This window comes from Megascapheus bottae, chromosome 20 (genome assembly GCF_031878675.1).
Source record: "Megascapheus bottae isolate mThoBot1 chromosome 20, mThoBot2.hap1, whole genome shotgun sequence".
NCBI classification, from domain to species: Eukaryota; Metazoa; Chordata; class Mammalia; order Rodentia; family Geomyidae; genus Megascapheus; species Megascapheus bottae.
Genome location: NC_143528.1, coordinates 1097586 through 1118109, shown reverse-complemented (window position 1 = coordinate 1118109; position 20524 = coordinate 1097586). Strand labels below are relative to the sequence as shown.

Here is a 20524-nt window from a genome sequence, read left to right as displayed (position 1 = left end):
AAGTGGAAAGCACTGAATCAACACCCCAAGACTGCTTTTAAAAAACCATCCTGTTTTTAACTTTACCACTAGCTATGGGGCCTGTTTCACTGTGCTTCATTTTTATTAACTACAAATTAGAGACCATCTATCTCATGAGGTTGTTATGGAAATTAAGTGGGAAGATACATGAAAAGCTTGTAAACCGTTCATTGTTAGCTGTTATCATTGTGTTCAATCAAAATGATTTTTTGTTTTTAACTGTGAACATCACTTTGTATGCTAGCTTGTTTTGCCTGTAAGTGGTATAGTTGAGGTTTCTGAAAGCCTATGAAAGGAGAGCAGATGAAGCCAAGGAGCCATGGGAAGAATGCTGATATTGAGTACCTTACTCAATGAGTACCTTACTCAGACCACAATGTCTCCACTCAGCACCAGAGCCTGACTGGCTTCTTGGTACTTTCAACAGCCCCAAAGCCTGACAAAAGAGCCTGGCACAGAGCTGTCTGAGCAAAAGCAATTTCTGGGCTATACTTAGTTCTTAATGTCTACAGGTGGGTTCATCCCCCATGCTCCAAGGTCATCTTAATCATGAAACGATACTCTAAATAGGAGCCAAGCACAGAGAATAAAATTTGTTCTGCTTCCCAGAATGTTAGCACTGAACACCTGTTTTTGTGTGTGTGTGTGTGTGTGCCAGTACTAATGCTTGAACTAAGGGTCTGGACATTGCCCCTTAGCTTTTGTGCTTTAAGATGGCACTCCACCACTTGAGCCACAATTCCATTTCTGTCATTTTGGTGGTTAACTAGAAATAAGAGTCTCACATACCTTCCTGCCTGATCTGGCAGATCTGAGCCTCCTAAGTAGCTAGGATTCCAGGTGTGAGCCACCAGTGCCTGGCAATTTTTCTTTGTCATAACCAGCTACTAAGGTTCCTTTTCTTTTTGCCAGTCCTGGGCCTTGACCTCAGGGCCTGAGCACTATCCTTGGACACTTTTTGCTTAAGACTAGCACTCTCCCACTTGAGCCACAGTGCCACTTTCCGTTTTTTCTGTGTAGGTGATTCTGGGTAATCGAACCCAGGGCTTGGTGCATGCTACTCAAGCACGTTACCACTAGGCCACATTCCCATCCCCTAAAGTTCTTTTTCTAGGTGGTGAGTCACCAGCACCTGCATAGTGTATCCATGTCCCATTTCCGCATGAGCTGCCTTCTCCCTTCTCTCTTTATAAAACAGATTCTCAATTCTCTAACACCTACAGAAGTCAAGACCTTCTTATGTTGTTCTGCCCATCATTTCAATAACTACCGAATCGCCTGGGCTTGCAGGAAATCCTGTAGCAGGTGGAGTTTCCTGTACAGACATTAGGGACATTTCCTGTAGTCTAAATTTTTTAAGTTTAGGTAACTTTGATCTTTCTCCAATTGCTTTCTTTTCAGAGGCTGCATCTGTAATCCCCAGGGCCTAAAGTAAGATGAAACCACTCCATTCTGGCTCTAATTTTTCTCCTGGGTTCAGAACCTGTTGGCCAAGAAGCATTTATACCCCCCAGGAGGATCCAGAGCATAGAGACACCTGTGTTTACCTGGCAGGCATCGTGCAGCATTGCCTGGTTTCCTCCACTTCGAGTGTCACCCGCACACAACATGTTGCCTGTGATGGTTCTATTGAACAAATGTTGTGATGTGCAGCGGCTGGGTGGGTACAGTCTGACGTGAGCCTCCTTCAGCCGCTCTGAGTAGAAAGGAGAAGCTGAAAGAGAGAAGGGAACATGACTTGTTATTTTAGGGAAAGTTATTTGTCAATGCTTTGGAAAGAGAAGGCAAAAATTCCCAAAACAGCTAACATTTACCAAGTATGTACACCCATTAGGTTAAATTCTGTGACAAATATTTTGTTTTGACTTAAAAAAATTAGCAATTTTCTACGGTTCACACCAGGGTTTCTCAATAGCAGCACTAATTGACAATTTGTGCCAGATAGCTCTTAGTTGTATGCAACAAATGTCTAACAGCCGTCGCTCCTGCTCATTATCTGCCAGTGTCAACTTTTCAGCCTGAGAGGTACCATCCCATATTCTAGACACTGCCAAATGTTTCCGGGGAAAAATCACTCCATTCACTAATTTAGTGAACTATCCCATTCCATTTTTACAATTTAATTCGGGATCTAGTTCTAGCGTAAATTTTGTAGTCAGTAACCTGAAGCTTTGAAATGCTTAAAATAAAAAGATCTACAGCCAAGCCAGGCACAATGGCTCATGACCTTAGTGTCAGCTACTCAGGAGAAGGGAGAAGGATCATGTGTAAGTTTAGCCTAGGCAACATTGAGAGATCCCTTCAAAGAAGAAATAGATATGCATATATATATATATGTACATAGATACATATTTTTTAAAATCCCTACCTTGAGCCAGGAGTGTGACCTAGTGGTAGAGTGCTAGCCTAGCATGCATGAAACCCTAGGTTTGTTTCCTCAGTACCACATACACAGAAAAAGCCAGAAGTGGTGCTGTGGCTCAAGTGGTAGAGCTCTAGCTTTGAGAAAGTCCAAAATCCTGAATCCAAGACCCAGGCCTGCCCCCCCATCCCTGCAAAAAAAAAAAATCCATACCTTGTGCTATAGTTTGTGTGTTAGATGTTTTCTAAGAGCTATGTGGTGTTTGGGGGAGGTGACAGAATCTCTGTAGGAGGAACTATGTGGGAAGCAAGGACACTGTAGGTATGCCCTGGAGAGGAAACCAGGATCCTAGTTCTTCTTTTTCCTCTCTCTGTATTAGGGTCACCATGAAGAGAGTTCCTTTCTCTGGTACAGCCCCAAGTCCAGAAACAATATGCTAACTGACTATAATCTGAAACTCAATGATAAAATCAAGCTTTCTTGGTAAGTTGGTTCATGTCAGGCATTTGTTAACATAGGAAAAAGTGGGCCCCAAGGGCTCACAGCTAAAGCAGATGCAGGACTGAGATTTGAAATCAGCTTCAGAACCCCCACCTATGAGAATGCACAGCCTTTACCTCCAATCTTCCCCGAACCTAGGCTCTTAGCAAGGGATGGAAGTTGGGCTCTGCTGAGGAGAGGCGGGCCTCACCCACTCCTGCTCGGCCTGTGGGCACCTTTCCCTCTATCAGCTCAGCTGCCACCTCCCCTGCTGACAGACACCCAACAGGATAGGGCCAAACTTCCTTCCACTTACACTCCTCGTGCTTGCCGTAGCCGGACAGCTCACATTCCGTCCAGTCTGGCAGCTGTAGGTTGGGGTCTGGGAGGCAGATGGGACGGACAGAGCTGCTCTCCTGGGCACACTGCCCGGAATTGGCCTTCAGCTTCAGCAGCGCTGGGAGGGAGACGAGAGAGAAAGAGCCTCGTGAAAGGAAGCAGAGGTGCCCAGCTTGGAAGGAGGGCAGTGTGTGCACACAGCACTGCTCATGCGTATTCCAGAGCATGAACTAGAGCAGGGAATCACGACTTCTTACCGATGTCATTGTCATACGTGTCATCATCAAACTTTGGATGGACGATGTAATTTTCGACTTCAAATTTCTGTTCCTCTTCTCCAGGGACCAGCCGATATGTTCTGCCCAAGACCACAGTAAGGTGCTGAAAAGGAAACCTAAGAGCAGAGGAATGGCTTTTCAGTGCTTTTGGCTGTGAGTTACTCTAATGGTCCTGGGGTTCAAGTCCTCCCGGGTAAGGAAACTCATCTGATTCCAAGCCTCTACCTGTCCAGAAAGCAGTGGGCAGCAGACAGGACCCAGCATGAGTTGATGAGCACACCCCCACACAGGAACCGCTCTCCCGGGGAGTTCCTGTTCTTGACAAACAGAGCAGTCTGCCATGGGTGCGAGGAGATGTCACTGAAGAGCCCTCCAGCAATGCGGAACTGAGGCTTCTTGTACTGTCTCAGGCCACAGGTGGCTGCACGGGACAGGAGTGTGGAGAAGGTAAGTCAGACCTGCCATGCTGAGTTTGTTTTCTCCTGCAAACCCAACAGACCATGGTCCTTCCACAGGCTGGTCCAGAGCAATAGGACGGCCTCCAGAGGTCTCAAAACCACAGCTTGTGTGAGAACATTGAATGATACCCCTCTTACAATGCTTTCTTTAGCATCCTAGCCTAAGCTATCTCACTCCAGACCCACGGCACATGACTGTGGTTGTGAGTCAACTGGTAAGTTTGTCTTACTTTCCAGTCAGATTCTATTCCTTGGGGAACGTTCTGGCTTGTCTGTGTGTTCACAGGGACTAAGTGATAATCTATTCTTAGGTAATTTCCAAGAATGGACTTTCTGAGAACATATGCCAACTGGAATTTGCTCTTAGTTTCCCATCCTGTATCTTTAACCCAGTTCCTCTGTGTTAAATGGGTTTCAGTAGAATGTGGAAAAGTTTACAGAAGTACAAGGCTTAGAGAGGGGTGGGGAGGCTCCATCGCTTAGTTGGTTAAAGCACCTGTCTTGTAGAGAGGGGTGGGGGGAGGGAAACGGGGACAAAAACATGAGAAGGGGCATCAATGTAGGCGAAAGAATGCACCTACTACCCGATGAATGTAACTGTAACCCCTCTATACATTATCCTGACAATAAAAAAGGAAATAAATTGGAATAGAAAAGAAAGTACAAGGCTTAGAATCAGAGGCCTAGCTTTACCCCCTCAATGCTCAGAGCCTGTCAGGAACATGATTTGAGATTTCTGAGAGTGTTTCCTAGACAGTGAATGGAAGCAGGAAGCTGCCCCTCACCACAATGCACTGCGTTGCTGGAAAAATGCAACAAAGGCACTGTGTTGTCCAAGAAACCATGTATGAGAGACCTCTTCCTCCTCCTCCTCCTCTTCCTCCTCCTCCTCCTCCTCTTCCTCCTTCTCCTCCTCTTCCCCCTCCTTTTCCTCCTCCCCCTCCTCCTCTTCCTCCTCCTCTTCTTCCTTGTCACCATTACCCTTATTACACTAGTATCAAAACAGGACAATTTAGAGTCTACTGAATACAACAGAAATTTCTTCACTGTTGTCTATCTCTGTGTGTGTGTGTGTTGTGTGCCGGTTCTAGGGCTTTAACTCTGGGCCCACATTCAACTTCCAATTTTTTTTGTGGTTCACCGGAGATAATAGTCTACAGACTTTTCTGCATGGCTGGCTTTGAACCATGATCCTCAGATATCAGCCCCATATAGATGGCCAAGAGGGCCAGCGTGCTCTATCACTTCTGTCATGGAATGGAATCTTCCTCGCCACAAAGGCCCGGCTTCCTTGGACTCCTGGTAGTTACAGTCAGAAGGGCAGCAGCCAGCACTCACAGCACTGGGGCAGGTCGCAGTATTCCCACGACAGCTTCCGATCCTTCAGCACATGGCACCAGGGCTTCACGTCTCCATCCGGATTCCTACATAAAAGAAAATTGGAGAGGTGTTCTGACACATTGCCTGTAGAGGTGCCACTGAGCTGAGAGGGAGGGAGAAAGGAAGAGAGAGGAGAGATGGAGGTCTCAAACTCAGCAAGTTCCCCAAATGTGAAAGTAGACTTCCCTTTATATCTGTTTTTCTAGCCGTAATTCTATCAGTAATTCAGTAATCTCCCAAGAATGCTGAGAGGAGCTGCGACTGTTCTGTATGCATCCTAACAGAATATCGTGTGAATAGAACAGATACAGATAAAGTAGTTGACACAGTTGCTTCTCAAAACTAAATGTTAGTGTAGCAAGTGAGTAGATTGGACTATAACACCCACAGTTCCTTCCTGTGTGAAAGTGATCACGGAACACTCAGCATTCAGTATTCTTCCCTCCCATACCTAGCTCTTTTCTCTGCCAAGCCCCGACTCCCTCAGACCCTGGGTTACGTACCGGCAGTAGTTATGTTTGCCCAGATCCAGGGCCTGTGCGTTGCTCTTCCACGCTGTGTAACTCTTGCCTACCAAGATCATGGAATTCCATGGAAGGCAAGAGGCCCCAGATATGGTGTGGCTGTGGGTACCACGGTAGGTTAACCCTTTTCCAACATAACACTGCTCACTCATTCCTGGAACAAAGGAGGTGTCAGACTGAAGCAAAGCCAATTATGTGGCAGAGTGGGCAAAGTAGAAGAAATAGATATGCTGGCAAGGGAAAGTGGAAGTTAGTTGAACATGAAGAGTGGTGTGTTGTTTGCAGGACCCCTTTCATTTTCTTCCTTCCTACATGGACACAGCTGGTGGCTTTTGTTATACTTTAGATCAGGAATGTCCCCCAGGGCCCATGTGTTAGAAGCTTGATTCCTGTCTGGGCACCACCTGGGAAAGTAGAAGCTTTAAGAGGTGGAAACGTTTGAGTCAGAGGTCATAGGTTATGGGGGTGTGGCTCTGAGGAGTGCGGGAAGTTCTGGTCTCATCCCTTCTCTGTCTTTCACTTCCTGGTCATGAAGGTGGTCAATTAATTTTCTGCCACACCCTCTCACTATGATGTGCCACCACAGTCCAAAGCAATGGGGCCAAGTGATCCCGGATCGAAACTCCTAAGACTATGAGCCAAAACAAATTCTTCCTCAGGAGCAGTTCCTTATCTCAGATATGATGCAAGGCTGACTAATAGATTTCATTTCCACCAGCTGTAGCATTCTGATGCCATGCGAGCAGCTCCAGGACATCCTCACGTTTCACAGGAATAGAGCCATGTAACACTGAGAGCTATGGCTCTTTGAAGCTGCTTTGAAAGCAATAGGAATTTCCCGTGGTGTGCCACCTCCTCTCTTTACTTCTTTTCTCCCCACGTGATACTGACAAAGTCCTTCTCTGCCAAAATGGCATAGGAGGAGGGATCTGGAAGATGAGATCTGTTACTCTTAATTTACACTTGGTCCCAAGCTGCAGAGAAGGCATTAACATTCTTGTGGCTGTCTTCACAGATACATCAGCATTACCTGAAGACCTGCAGAGGAATGGGTGGGTAAGTGTGTGTGTGTGTGTGTGTGTGTGTGTGTGTGTGTGTGTGTGTTTGGAACTTAAACTGTTTCATGCTATTATGATCAACAAGATAATTATTTGTGAAGCAATCACTGATTGCTCTTTTGTGACTCGTATTTTTCTTTCAACACAGGAAATTATTTCACATGAGAAGTTTTGAGGGGTGGAGAAAAAAAGAAGCACCATTAATCCACAAAAGAAGAATCCTCATTAGTTCTCAAGAACTGGAAAGCACAGATTCAGGCCCATTCTTAGCGCTGCAGACGATGTCAGGCCTAAGTCTCCTCAGTTCTTTCCTGTGCTCTCTCTAAAGGAGTGAGTGACCACCCACTCCCAGCCTGCCCCTCCTCTGCTCAGAAGATGAGAGACTGCTGCCTTGTCTTCCCAGGTGCTTCTTCCCTAGGAACACTGCAGGGGAAGATGGGCTGCTTGTGGTTGTCACTTACCCCCAGAACAGGCTGGTGTGCTGCAGAACTCTGCAATATACTTCCCTGCCTTAAAGATATAACACCAGGGTTTCGAGTCTCGGTCTGGGTTTCTGAAAAATCAGCCAGGGAAGACCACAGAGAGTTAAAAAGAAGCCTCCTACTTTAGATCCAAAACTGTCTACTCCTCTGGGTTTAGGTTAGTCCCTCGTGGATTGAACACTGGACAACTGCATCATGTTACTCAGAAATATAACGCACTTATTCTCTGTACTTGGAAGTTAAGCATAGTTGAAGGAAGTGTACACAGTTACCAAGTTAACAAACAGTGGACAATGTCAGTTAGCTTTTGAGTCAACATGACTAGGCTACGGTTACTAGCTATGTCATCAAACATTAATCCAGGTGCTTATCCATGCAGGAGTATTATTATTGCGGTTAGCATCCACAATCAATGACTTAAACCTTGTCATCACAGATAATGAGTCTGCATGTCATCCAACCGATTAATTAGGCCTTATAAGCAAAAACCAAGATAGCTAGGCACTGGTGGCTTGCACCTGTAATCCTATCTACTCAGGAGCTGAGATCTGAGGATTGAGGTTCAAAGCTAGCCTGCACAGGAAAGTCTAAGAGACTCTTATCTTCACTTAACTACCAGAAAACTAGAAGTGGCACGGTGCCATAAAGTGGTAGAGAGCTAGCACTATCAAAAAGAGCTCAGGGACAGCACCCAGACCTGAGTTCAAGCCCCACAACCAAAACACAAAAAAGACCCATGAGAAATTTGCCCCAGGGCCAGGAGTTTGGCCTAGTGGTAGAGTGCTTGCCTAGCATACATGAAGACCGGGATTCGATTCCTTGGTACCACATACATAGAAAAAGCTGGAAGTGGTGCTGTGGCTCCAGTGGTAGAGCACTAGCCTTGAAGAAAGTCCAAGGACAGGCTCAGACCCTGAGTTCAAGCCCCATGACTGTCAAAAAAAAAAAAAGAAAGAAATTGGCCCCCAAGACTGTATCAACTCCTGCCCCAGTGTTCAGTTTTCTGGCCTGCCTTAGAATTTCAGTCTCACCAGTGGCCCCTAAAATCAGCCTCTGTCTTCTTATCTATCTGTCTATCTACCCACTTAGCTGCCTACCTGCCTATCATCTTTCTACCTATCTTTGTCTATCTGTCCATCAGGCCACCCATTCATGTGCCTGCCTATTTCCTACCTATCTGTGTGGCCTTGGCTCTGTTTTTCTGTCCTCAGCTAACACTGTCTTTGTCTCAGCTATATGAGGGAGGAAAATCACCTCTCACCTGCAGTAGTTGTGATTCCCAAGACCCAGCTTGATGGCTCCCGGCCTCCGCCCGCTGTAGGGCTTCAGTGCCAGTGCACTGCTATTCCAGTTGATGCACTCGGTCCCACTTTCTGTTGTACTCCATGTGCCCCTGTACTTGATGCCCTGGTCCTTGTAGCATGTGACTCTGGTATCTGATTAACAGCAGGACATATGATTCACAGTCAAGACCCTTTTGCTCTGCATTCTAGCAGCCCAGTGGATCAGACTGGTTGCTGAAGCTGCTGGAGCCAGTGAGCTAGGGGACCAGAGCTCTCCAGCAGGCAGTGCCAAGATAGGTTCTACCCGCTCCCCCCCACCCCCCGGCTCCCAAAGCTCTTTCCAGTCCCTATTTCCCACTCCCTCCACCATACACTTCCATATCATTCTGGGTCCAATCAGAGGCCATCTTCCACACACCCCTTTGCACTTACCTACATCACAGCGCTTCCCGACAAAGCCTTCAGGACACTGACACACAAAGTCGGAGAAATACACAGCCTGCCAGCAGGTCCCCCCATTGAAACATCTCGGCTGGGTGCAACCTGTCCAGGGCAGATGAGGAAACCCCTGGCTACTTTGGAAGCAGCTCCAAGAATAATGTGAATTATGATGTTAAACAACTATTTTGCAATGCACAAAAAGAATGTCCACAGCTGGCCACAAAGTATCACTTCATTTTACATTTGAGGAAACAGAGGTCTATAGTATTTGCCCAGGGCCACATACTCATCTGTTTTGGCCCTGTACCTTTGCCTTTGCTCACAGGGCACCGTGCCTGCCATCTGCTGAAGGTGTATACACACTGGAGAGGGGATCGGACCACGAACTGACTCCCAGACATGAAGCATCAGCAAAAAATCAGTACAAGCTGGGCGCTGGTGGTCCATGCCTGTAATCTTAGCTACTCCGGAGGCTGAGATCTGAGGATCACTGTTCAAAGCCAGCCCCAAGGAGACATTTTGTGAGACTCTTATCTCCAATTAATCAGCAAAAAGCCAGAAGTAGAGCTTTGGCTTATATGGTAGAGTGCTGACCTTAGGAAAAGTCAATACACTTTCTTGGGGAAGGGAGACAGGGTTATGACAAAGCCTCACTATCTTATTAATGTAGCCCAAGTTGGCCTTAAACTCATGATAATCCTAATCTCCCAAATACTGAGAATGCTTACCTTTGACAGGCACTGAATGGCACTGTGACCGGCCACTGTTGCACCAACAGTATTCCACCCGCTTACCCCTGAGCATGGGACGCAGCCATGACTCATGCTGCTGGTACATCAGCTGTGTTTTCTCATCTCTGCAGGTCCCTGTAACACAAGGCATCCTAAGCCGACCTCTTCAGAATATAACAAAAATAGTAATAAAGTCTCACACCCCTAGATCTACTGAGAATAGTCTCTCACTGGCCTTCTGTATCCACAGATTCTAGAAACTGTGGGCAGACAATGTAGTTAGGACTGTATCTGCTGTGATGAACATGTTGATTTTCTTCCTTGATATTATTTCCTAAGTAATTCAATGATGACTGTGTGCATGTATACTAGGTATTATAGCATTTGTAATCTAGACATAATTAAAAGTGCACAGGACAGCAATACCCTCTTAGATAAGGAATCTGTACATCCATGGTTTGTTTTTATTAACAACCTCAGGATGTCCTAGGACCTGAAGACACTGTCAAAAAGCCTAATATTACATCACCGATGACTCTCTTTATTGACTTTCTTCTGATGTGCCTTGTTTTGAAAGAATTGACAAATATATATGTAATAAAATTAAATAGTGCTCTTTTTTTTTTTTTGCCAGTCCTGGGCTTTAGCTCAGGGCCTGAACCCTGTCCTTGAACTTTCTCAAGGCTAGAGTTCTCAGCACCACTTCCAGCTTTTTTTCTATGCATGTGGTACCAAGAAATCCAACCCAGGTCTTCGTGCATGCTAGGCAAGCACTCTACCACTAGGCCAAACTCCCGGCCCAATAGTGCTCATTTTAATTCACTGAAAATACACGTGAGTTAGCTGCACTATCAACACAGGTTCTAGATCTAAATAAGCACCAGTATGCAGAAGCAATGCATATTTTGCTCCAAAGAAAATGTTAGTACATTTTAGTCTACAAAGTAAATATACTATCTTCATTAATGTTTTTAATACAATGGAAATAGGCAAAGAATTCCATTGATGTTCTCTTTCTTTCTCTGTATTTAAAGAGAAATGTTAACTTAGAAATAGTTTCCTTGGCCGGGTATAGTGGCTCATGCCTGTAATCCTAGCTACTCAGGAGGCTGAGATCTGAGGATCACAGTTCAAAGCCAACCCAGGAATCAAAGACCTCTAGACTCTTATCTCCAATTAACCACTAGAAAACCAAAAGCGGTGCTGTGGCTCAAGGGATAAGGGTGGTAGCCTTGAGCTGAATTCCTCAGGGACAGTGCCCAGGCCCAGAGTCCAAGCCCCACAACAGACAAAAGAAATTCTTATTTTCGGGACAGGGACAATATCAGGATTTCTAGACAGTACCACTGGGCCATACTTCTAGATTACTCGTTAGATAGTTCTGTCTGTCCAAGGGCAATCCTCTTGGGGTTTTTTTGTTTGTTTGTTTTTGTCAGTCATGGGCCTCCAATTCTGGGCCTGGGACCTGTTCTTGAGCTCTTCAGCTCAAGGCTAGCACTCTAGCATTTAAGCCACAGCACTACTTCCAGTTTTCTGGTGGTTAATTGGAGATAAGAGTCTCATGGACATTCATGCCTGGGCTAGCTTTGAACCATGATCTTCAGATCTCAGCCTGGATTATAGACATGAGCCACCAGTGCCCAGCTTCCTTCTGGTTTTTCCTTTTTTTAAAAAAAATTGTGCCAGTCCTGGGACTTGAATTTAGGGCCTAGGCACTGTCCCTGAGCTTTTGTGTTCAAGGCTAGCACTCTGCTACTTTGAATCACAGCACCACTTCCAGTTTTCTGATGGTTAATTGGAAATACGAGTCTTAACTGACTTTCCTATCCAGGCTGGCTTTGAACTGTGATCCTCTGCCTTCAGCTCAGCCTCCAGAGTAGTTACAGTTACAGGTATCAGCCACTGGTACCTGGCAACAATTCTGTTTTTCACTTCCTATCATAACTGGAATGACAAATGAACATCACCACACCCAATGTCTTCCATTGAGCTACAGTCTCCCAGACTTTTATGCCCTGGCTGACTTTGAACTGTGATCTCCCCAATTTCATTTTCCAAAGTAAGTAAGATTACATATGTGAACCACCAGCACCTGGCAGCTTTCATTTTGATTCACTAAAGAAGTAAATCATGAGACTAGAGAGGTGGTTCAGTGGTGGAGTAGATGATGCTTGGCATATATCACTCCTGGGTTCCATCCCCAGAATCAACAAATTAAGTAAATAAAACTGTTGGTTGTTTTAAGGACCTACTGAGTCCAGAATATTGCTGTAAGAAGCACTGTGCCATCTAACAACAAAGGCCTCAGGTGGGGGGTTAATGTGAAAAAAAAAATTCACTAATTAAAGGGATGCTGAGAGCATCTTCTAGAGGACAAGAATATTCCTCACTGGTGTACACCACTGGTTTGAGATCCTGGGTTGAATCCCTAGCATCAACCCCCCCCCCTCCAAAAAAAGGTGGGTAAAGGCCAGCTCTGGTGGCTCACACCTATAATCCTAGCTACTCAGGAGGCTGAGATTTGAGGAGGATCAGGTAGCCCAGCAGGAAAGTCTGTGAGACTCGTATGTCCAATTGGACAGCCACCAGAAAACTGGAAGTGATACTGTGGCTCAAAGTGGGAGAGTGCTAGCTTTGAGCAAAAGATAGGGATAGTACCCAGATCCTGAGTTCAAGCCCCATGACAAAAATGGGGGGATGATCGGCCGGGAGTTTGGCCTAGTGGTTAAAGTGCTTGCCTAGCATGCACGAAGACCCGGGTTCGATTCCTTGGTACCACATACATAGAAAAAAGCCGGAAGTGGTGCTGAGGCTCAAGTGGTAGAGCTCTAGCCTTGAGAAAGTCCAAGGACAGTGCTCAGGCCCTGAGCTGAAGCCCAGGACTGGCAAAAAAAAATGGGGGGATGAGGGGGAATAGGAAAAGTCTTCCAAACTCAAAGGAACCAAGACAAGGGGAGAAAAGATGGGGCCCCAGCTTGGTAACTTGTGGTGACTTCAACTGAGTTCTTCAAATCCAACTCAAGAGAAGGCAGCTGTTATTAATTTTCATTCTTTTTGGAATTCTGATCGAAATATTCCTCTGCTTCCTAGAGAAAATTCTAAACATGGAGTTGTGGAAAGAAAAATCACACACCATGCCTGTACAATAGCCCAGCTGAGTTATCCCAGTTTTACTAACAGGAGGTACTAGAACAGAGCTGGTTAAGCAATCATGGCATGGGGAAAGAGTCCACTGGACCTGCACAACCATGGCTATGTATTTTCACACGCATATCACAAGGACATTGAACTACTGAGCTGGTGAGTTCCCCAGACAACTTGATTGTTCCTCTTAGATCTTGTCTTGGGAGTAGAGCTAATTGGTTGGCTGGTATGTAGGCAGAATCCTCATGATAAAGTAGGCAGGTGATGGGTAGTACAAAACACTGATGGTATGAAGCACTTCGGACTGAATCTGCCTTCTGCTTTCATCTACCTTGTCTTACCTCTGAAGGATCTAGCGCCTCTTCTGGATTGGGTATGGATTTCCTGCAAAGAGACCAGGAAGAAGGATCAGCACATGATGGGAAAAGACCACCTAAGAATCTGTCAATTTCCTATCTTCTTCTAATCCTTCCTCTCCTCTTCACTAACAGAACTGGTTCCTATCCATGCTATCCAATTGGGTTGCCAATGGAAATGTTGATAATATGACCAATGAACTGAATTTCCAATTTTAGTTAAAGTTTACCTAATCACATGTCAGTTGGTAGCTGCCATATTGGACAGTGTCCTCTAAGTAGCCAGTCCAGTTCTTTCTTCTCTAAAACCTTGCTACAGAGGCATCTTATCTTTGACCTCGTATGATGCGCTTTGCTGTTTGGAATTTGTTTTGCCAGTCCTGGGGTTTGAACTCAGGGCACTGTCCTTGGACTTCTTGCTTAAGGCTAGAGTGCTGCCACTTGAGTAGTATCACCACTTCCTCTTTTTCTGAGTATGTGGTATTGAGAAATTGAACCGAGGGTTTCGTGCATGCTGGGCAAGCACTCTACCATTAGGCTACATTCCCAGCCTGTTCGAAATTTCTGAAGAGTGTATGGATTCCATTCCTATCAGCTTACCTGCTTCTATGCCTCACACATAGTACTTACATTGTCTTCTATACTTGATGGATTATTCAAATCTTTTTTCAGTACTATGCAGGTTATCTGCTACAATCTACATTTCTAGTCCTTGGTTTTTTGTTTGTTTATTTTTGTTTTTGTTTACAGTGTTGGTCCTGGAGCTTGAACTCAGGACCTGGGCACTATCCCTGAGTTTTTGTACTCTACCATTTGAGCCACAGCTTCACTTACAGCTTTTTTGGTGATTAAGTGGAGATGAGGGTCTTATGAATTATTCTTGCCCAGACTAGTCTCAAACCACAATGACCAAATCTCAACTTCTTAAACATCTAGGATCACCGACATGAGCCACCAATGCCCAGCTAGCCCTCCTCCCTCCCCTTCTTTTCTGAGATAGTGTCTTACTATATAGCCCTGAACTTAAGCTCTTCCTGCCTCAGCCTCTCAAATGCTAGGATTACAGTTGAACACCCCCACCTGTGACTCAAATACTTTTAAATAAACTTTTTTTAGTTTTTATACTGGTACTGGGACTTGAACTTAGGGCCTGGCAACTGTTCTATAGTTTTCCACTCAAGATTGGCACTCTACATCTGGTTTTGTCTATGTGCTGGCCCTGGGGCTTGAACATAGGGTGTAGGCACTATCCCTGAGCATCTTTGATCAAGGCTAGTGCTCTGCCATGTGAGCCACAGCTCGACTTCTGGCTTTTTCCGTGGTTAATTAGAGATAAGTGAATCATGGACCTTCTTGCCTAGAATGGCTTCAAACCATGATCCTCAGATCTCAGCCTCCTGAGTAGTTACATGTGAACCACTGACATCAGCTTCCATTTTTGGCTTTTTGGTGATTAATTAGAGATAATAGTCTCACAAACTTCCCTCCCCTGGGTTAGCTTTGAACTGCAATCCCCAGATCTCAGCATCCTGAATAGCGAAGATTATAAGCATGTACCACTGTCTCTTGGCTCAAATATATTCTTTAAAATATCTGCAAGCGGGGCGGGGAATTTGGCCTAGTGGTTAAAGTGCTTGCCTAGCATGCATGAAGACCCGGATTCGATTCCTCGGTACCACATGCATAGAAAAAAAAAAGCCAGAAATGGTGCTGAGGCTCAAGTGGTAGAGCTCTAGCCTTGAGAAAGTCCAAGGACAGTGCTCAGGCCCTGAGCTCAAGCCCAGGACTGGAAAAAAAAAAAATATCTGCAAGGAAGTTAATCAGAAGCAGAAGGTTCTCAGTGAGAATTAAGTACCTGGCATGGACTGCTGGAACTTGGACCTTAAGTGTCTCACCTAGATGGGGCAATGTGCAGTATATTTGTGTCCTGTGGTGCTGCGCTCCACTGGAACATTGTTCCCATCCTGGCATGCTTGGAAGGGAATGGACTCCTGGTTATACCAGGAATATGTGCAAGCACAGCTGCCTGGCAGGGTGAGATTCAAGACGGTGATATCTACCTGGCTTGACAAGGTGAGGATCGTGCCACAGAGCAGCAATACACACTCAAGCTCCCTCCTCTTCAGATTCATCCTTTCTTCAGTGTCTTTCAATTCTAGAAGAAGAGGAAGACATTAATGCAAGGGGTCAAAGGGTGCAAAAGTTTAAGAGCCTGAGACTCACATCTTTCCACCATCAATCCTGGGACAAATGTCTAGAAGATGATTTTTTTAAATTGCAATATATCTGTTTGCATATATGTCTACATTATATATATACGAATGTATACATATGTGTACACAAATGTTTGTAGGTGTTTATTAAGTACAAAAACATTGCCATGCAACTGTCTCCACCATCCATATTCAGAATTTTTTTTTGATGCTGGTACTGGGGGCTTGAACTCAGGGCCTGATGCTCTTAGCCTTTTGGCTGAAGACTGGCATTCAGTCACTTGAGAAATACCTCTACTTCAACTTTCTGGTGGTTAATTAAATATAAGAATCTTACAGACTTTTCTTCTTGGGATGGCTTTGAATTGTGATCCTCAGATCTCAGCCTCTTAAGGAGATAGGATTATAGAGAGCCTTCCCTGTCTAGAACTTTATCATCAGGAACTGGAGTTCTGTAGCTAATACAGAGTAGCTGCCTGTTCTCCCAGCCCTTGACAATTACTGTTTTTTCTATCCCTGTGAACCTGACTACTTTTCATACATGGTAGCCATGATGCTTAGTATTTCACTCAGCCTGGGTCCTAAAGCTCATCCAGTTTCTGCCTGTCCTTTCTGAGGCTATATGATATTCCACTTCTAGATATACCGCATTTTATTTATCCATTCATCTGTTGATGGATGCTTTGGTTGCTAAAGGATTATTTTTGCCTAAAAATGTCTGCAGGCAGAAGGGCAAGGCCATTTTTGCCACTTCTTGGTGGCCCAGGAACCTCAGTTCCAGTCACTGGCTTCCAGGAAAGGGCTTTGCTGGAAGGATAATATCAGTGGAACTACAGTAAAGTCTCCTCTGGCTGTTCAAAATAGGCTGTAGGGATTTTATTGCTGGTGCATCACAACATACCCACCTTCCTGTTGCCTCAGCTCTCTTGCTTGTAAAGGCCAGAGCTGGCTCCAGGCCTCTTGCTCTTGTCCATCTAGGAAAAGCCTTCTCCTCTTCTTTTTTTTTGTCTTTAAAGACTATCACAGATCTAGTAAAGCAAAGATCCGCACAAACAGGGGCAGCATCTGGCTTTTAGTCACTATACTCAGTCTTCGCAGCCCTCCAATTCCAGGTTTCTATCAGCCTTTCTCCTGATCTTGCCCTTGGTGACTGAAAGTAGGTTAGTTGGCCGTTGCTATTTTGTGGTCTGATTCCACAGAATCACAGCAGGACCTTCCTTCCCTGACTCATTTCTCTTCAGTCACAACAACCCTGATTCCCACCCCTCCCCCGGCCTCAGGACCTGAAGCTCATGAGATCAGAAGCTGCCAAGATTCCATCTGTCTGGGTGCAGCTCTGTTGGAAAGAAGTCCATTTGGAAATGGCAACAGCTGTCTCTCATACCCTCAGGCCATGTATGAGGCATGAAAGAAAATGAGGATGGGGAAAGAGGGGAGGCAGCAGCACACTTTCTCAGCACACTCCGGGTCCCTGTTCTCTGGCAGGCTCCAGGCAGGGAAGCTTGAGCACTGTCAGGACCTTTCATCATTTAGGGACAACTGTGCCACTGGCTTATGGGAGCCAAGGAGTCAAAGAAGGAAGTAGTAGTGGTGGCCACTCAAAACAGGAGCCTGTGGCACAATCTTCTGATCTTGGGGAATTTCTCTGGATTTCTCTTTCTCCAAATTTCCTTTTCCTCCAAATTTCCCAAAATCCTGCTTAAATATTCACTCTCCCTCTCTCTCTCTCTCCCCGCCCCCCCCTCTCTCTCATCCTAGGGCTTGAACTCAGGGCCTGAGCACTGTCCTTGGGTTTTCTTCAAGGCTAGAGCTCTACCACTTGAACCATAGCACCACTTCTGGCTTTTTTTTTTTTTTCCTGTTTGTAGTAGTGAGGAATCAAACCCGGGTCTTTGTGCATGCTAGGCAAGCACTCTACCACTAGGCCCCTAAATGTCTCTTAATCTTATCTCAATACTTACAAACTTTTAGAAACAGACCTTAATGCATCCTGTTCTTTCATCTTGACGTTTCCCTATATGGATTTTTGGAGAGTGGAGCAGAACTAGGTAATAGAGTTTGAACTCAGTCCTTCCATTTGCTAAGTGGGTACTCTTACCACTTGAGCTTTCCCAGCTACTTTTTGGGTTGGTTATTTTTAAAATATTATTGTTATTATTGAGGTTGTTGTACCATTTCATAAGTTAAGTAATGAGTGCCTTTCTTTATTTTGGACAATGTCACACCTTCCCATCCAGTTTCCCCGTCCTATCCTGCCCACAAGTTACACAGTAGGTTGATTATTATTATTATTATTATTATTATTATTATTATTATTATTATAATTGAACTCAGCATCTGGGCACTGTCTTTGGGTTTTTCTAAAGGCTAGCACTCTACCACTTGAGCCACAGTACCATTTCCAACCTTTTCTGTGTATGTGGTATTGAGGAATCGAACTCAGGGCTTCGTGCATACTAGGCAAGAACTCTACCACTACACCACAGTCTCAGAAAGGAGGGGTGAAGGAAGGAAAAGGGAGATAAACTCTTGATTTATTCTTGGCCTGGCCTGGATTGCAGTCTTATTTGTGCTTCTCTTTATTACTGGGGTGACAGGCACTTACCACCATGCCACCATACCACCATACCACCTTTAGTCAAGATGGGATCTCATAAAACTGATTGATTGGCTGATTGATTGATTGGGCTGGCCTCAAATTCCAATTCTGCAATCCCCACCTTCCAAGTAGTTAGGATAACAGGCATGAACCACCACATCCAACTTGTCCTACCTTTTGTTGCCTCAGGTAACCTGTAGGCTGGATTTCATGCTCAACTTAATGCCTTTTGGGATGAAATATGTAATTACATGAATGAGGTGACAAACCACCCAGAGAAGAAAGCTTTTCTTCATCCTGCACATAACACCATCACACCTTTTCAGCTTGCAGTCACCTGACACCCTAGGTGTCCACCTCCTTCCACTTCTGATGCCACAGTCACAGGCCCACAGGTGCATGTCAGCACACATGGCCAAGCAAAGTTGTACCTCAAGTACTCAAAGTCTTTCTAAATAGAACCACTTATAAAAATTGGACAAAGCTGGGCTGGGAGTTTGGCCTAGTGGTTAAAGTGCTTGCCTAGCATACATGAAGACCAGGGTTCGATTCCTTGGTACCACATACATAGAAAAAAGCTAGAAGTGGTGCTGAGGCTCAAGTGGTAGAGCTCTAGCCTTGAGAAAGTCCAAGGACAGTGCTCAGGCCCTGAGCTCAAGCCCAGGACTGGCAAAAAAAAATTGGACAAAGGAAAGTGAGGTATGAACAATATTTGCTCCTTCCCAAGGATCAGCCCTTGTCTTAGAGTCCTGGGGGCAGTCAAGGCTTGGGGGAGAGCAACCTCAAAGACAGGCCGAAGACACCACCAGTTACATTGCATTCTGCCCTTTCCCAATCAAGCACCAGAGACAGAAACACATGGCGTTGGCTTTAGCAAGAGACAGAGCCTTGTTTTCTGTCTTCCAGCTGCCTTTCTCCTTACTAGGCCTTGACTCCAGTGTAGATGAGTTTCATATCAGCAATGTGACAGCTCCCACCAGTCTCCACAGAGGCAGCCAGAATTCTGGATAGCCTCATGGGGGAAGTGGATGACAGAGAAATTAGTCACCCACCAAACAGTCAAAAAACAGTGTAGTCCCAAGATAGAAGAGTGATGAGTAGGGAAAGTGTAGCCTTTGTTAGAAAAGTGAGTGTGAAGGTCTGGGGCAGTGCCCGGAAAAAAACAAAATGAACACCAGAGATGTGGCCTCAGACCCTGAGGCCTGTGGGCCTTGTCAGGCCAGACTTTGAGTCTGTGGACAGTAGGGAAACACATGTGTTGTGATGGGGCTGGGTGGGAGGTGGGATTGAAGGACTAAACCCAAGAAGCCCTTAAGGAGTATTTACATTGTTTTTGTTATTGTTGTTTGCCATCTTCTTCTTTTGAAGCTATATAATAGTTTTCCAAGAACACCAGATAACTGGACAAGAAAGAAAGAAAGAAGAAGGAGAAGGAAGGGAAGAGAGAATGGAGGGAGGGAGGGAAGAAAGATGGGAGAAAGGAAAGATAAAGGAAGGAGGGAGGAATGAAGGAGGAAAGAGGAATAAAAAAGGAAGGACGGAGGAAAAAGAAAAGGAGGAGGGAAGAAGGAAGGAAAAGGGAATGAAACAAAAAAGAAGAAGAAAGGGCCGGGAGTTTGGCCTAGTGGTTAAAGTGCTTGCCTAGCATGCATGAAGACCCGGGTTCGATTCCTTGGTATCACATACATAGAAAAAAGCCAGAAGTGGTGCTGAGGCTCAAGTGGTAGAGCTCTAGCCTTGAGAAAGTCCAAGGACAGTGCTCAGGCCCTGAGCTCAAGCCCAGGACTGGCAAAAAAAAAAAAAAAAAAAAAGAAGAAGAAGAAAGGAGAGAAAGAGGAAGAAAGGAAGCACTAGGGGGAAGGAAGAGCAGACACAAGATCAAGTCATCTGCCATGCAAGGGAGATGAGATGCTTGTGGACTAGGCAGAACCACCGGCAGGAGGACCTGGGGAGGGGTAGGTGACATGTCCTTAAGCCTCATCACCCTTCTCTCTCTGTCTCCCTCCTGCTTTCTGTAACTTTCCTCCATAGGAATCCGCACTAAGGAAAGGAACTGCTAAACACATTCACAGGAGGTAAGAATGACCAGATGAAAATGAAGGGGTTTTTTTGTCCCTCCATCCCTTCAAGAAGCACACATTATTTGAGGCACAAAATCTGCTGCTAGCCACGCAAAACCAAGAAGTGGTAGTTTCTAAGGATTCCATAGAGCTAATCTTTCCTCTTCCTCCTCCTGCTCCTCCTCCTCCTCCTCTTCTTCTCTTCTCCTTCCTCTTCCTCTTCCCCTTCCCCTTCCCCTTCCCCTTCCCCTTCCCCTTCCCCTTCTTCTTCTTCTTCTTCTTCTTCTTCTTCTTCTTCTTCTTCTTCTTCTTCTT

The 20524-nt window shown here is 45.3% G+C and overlaps 1 protein-coding gene across 2 annotated transcripts in view; it reads right to left on the bottom strand.

The window, feature by feature from the left end:
* Plat (plasminogen activator, tissue type) overlaps nt 1-20524 on the bottom strand; it is a 42883-nt gene that overhangs the window by 1765 nt on the left and 20594 nt on the right. For both annotated transcript variants that reach the window (XM_090353867.1, XM_090353866.1), the window contains exons 2-13: nt 15398-15492; nt 13323-13365; nt 9835-9972; nt 9098-9208; nt 8644-8818; nt 7362-7453; nt 5822-5996; nt 5277-5362; nt 3706-3901; nt 3460-3596; nt 3180-3320; nt 1569-1735 (exon numbers count right to left, since the gene is read on the bottom strand). In XM_090353867.1, the coding sequence (XP_090209993.1) occupies nt 1569-1735; nt 3180-3320; nt 3460-3596; nt 3706-3901; nt 5277-5362; nt 5822-5996; nt 7362-7453; nt 8644-8818; nt 9098-9208; nt 9835-9972; nt 13323-13365; nt 15398-15469 (1533 nt within the window). In that variant the 5' untranslated portion in view covers nt 15470-15492. The remainder of the gene's footprint in view (nt 1-1568; nt 1736-3179; nt 3321-3459; nt 3597-3705; nt 3902-5276; nt 5363-5821; nt 5997-7361; nt 7454-8643; nt 8819-9097; nt 9209-9834; nt 9973-13322; nt 13366-15397; nt 15493-20524) is intronic.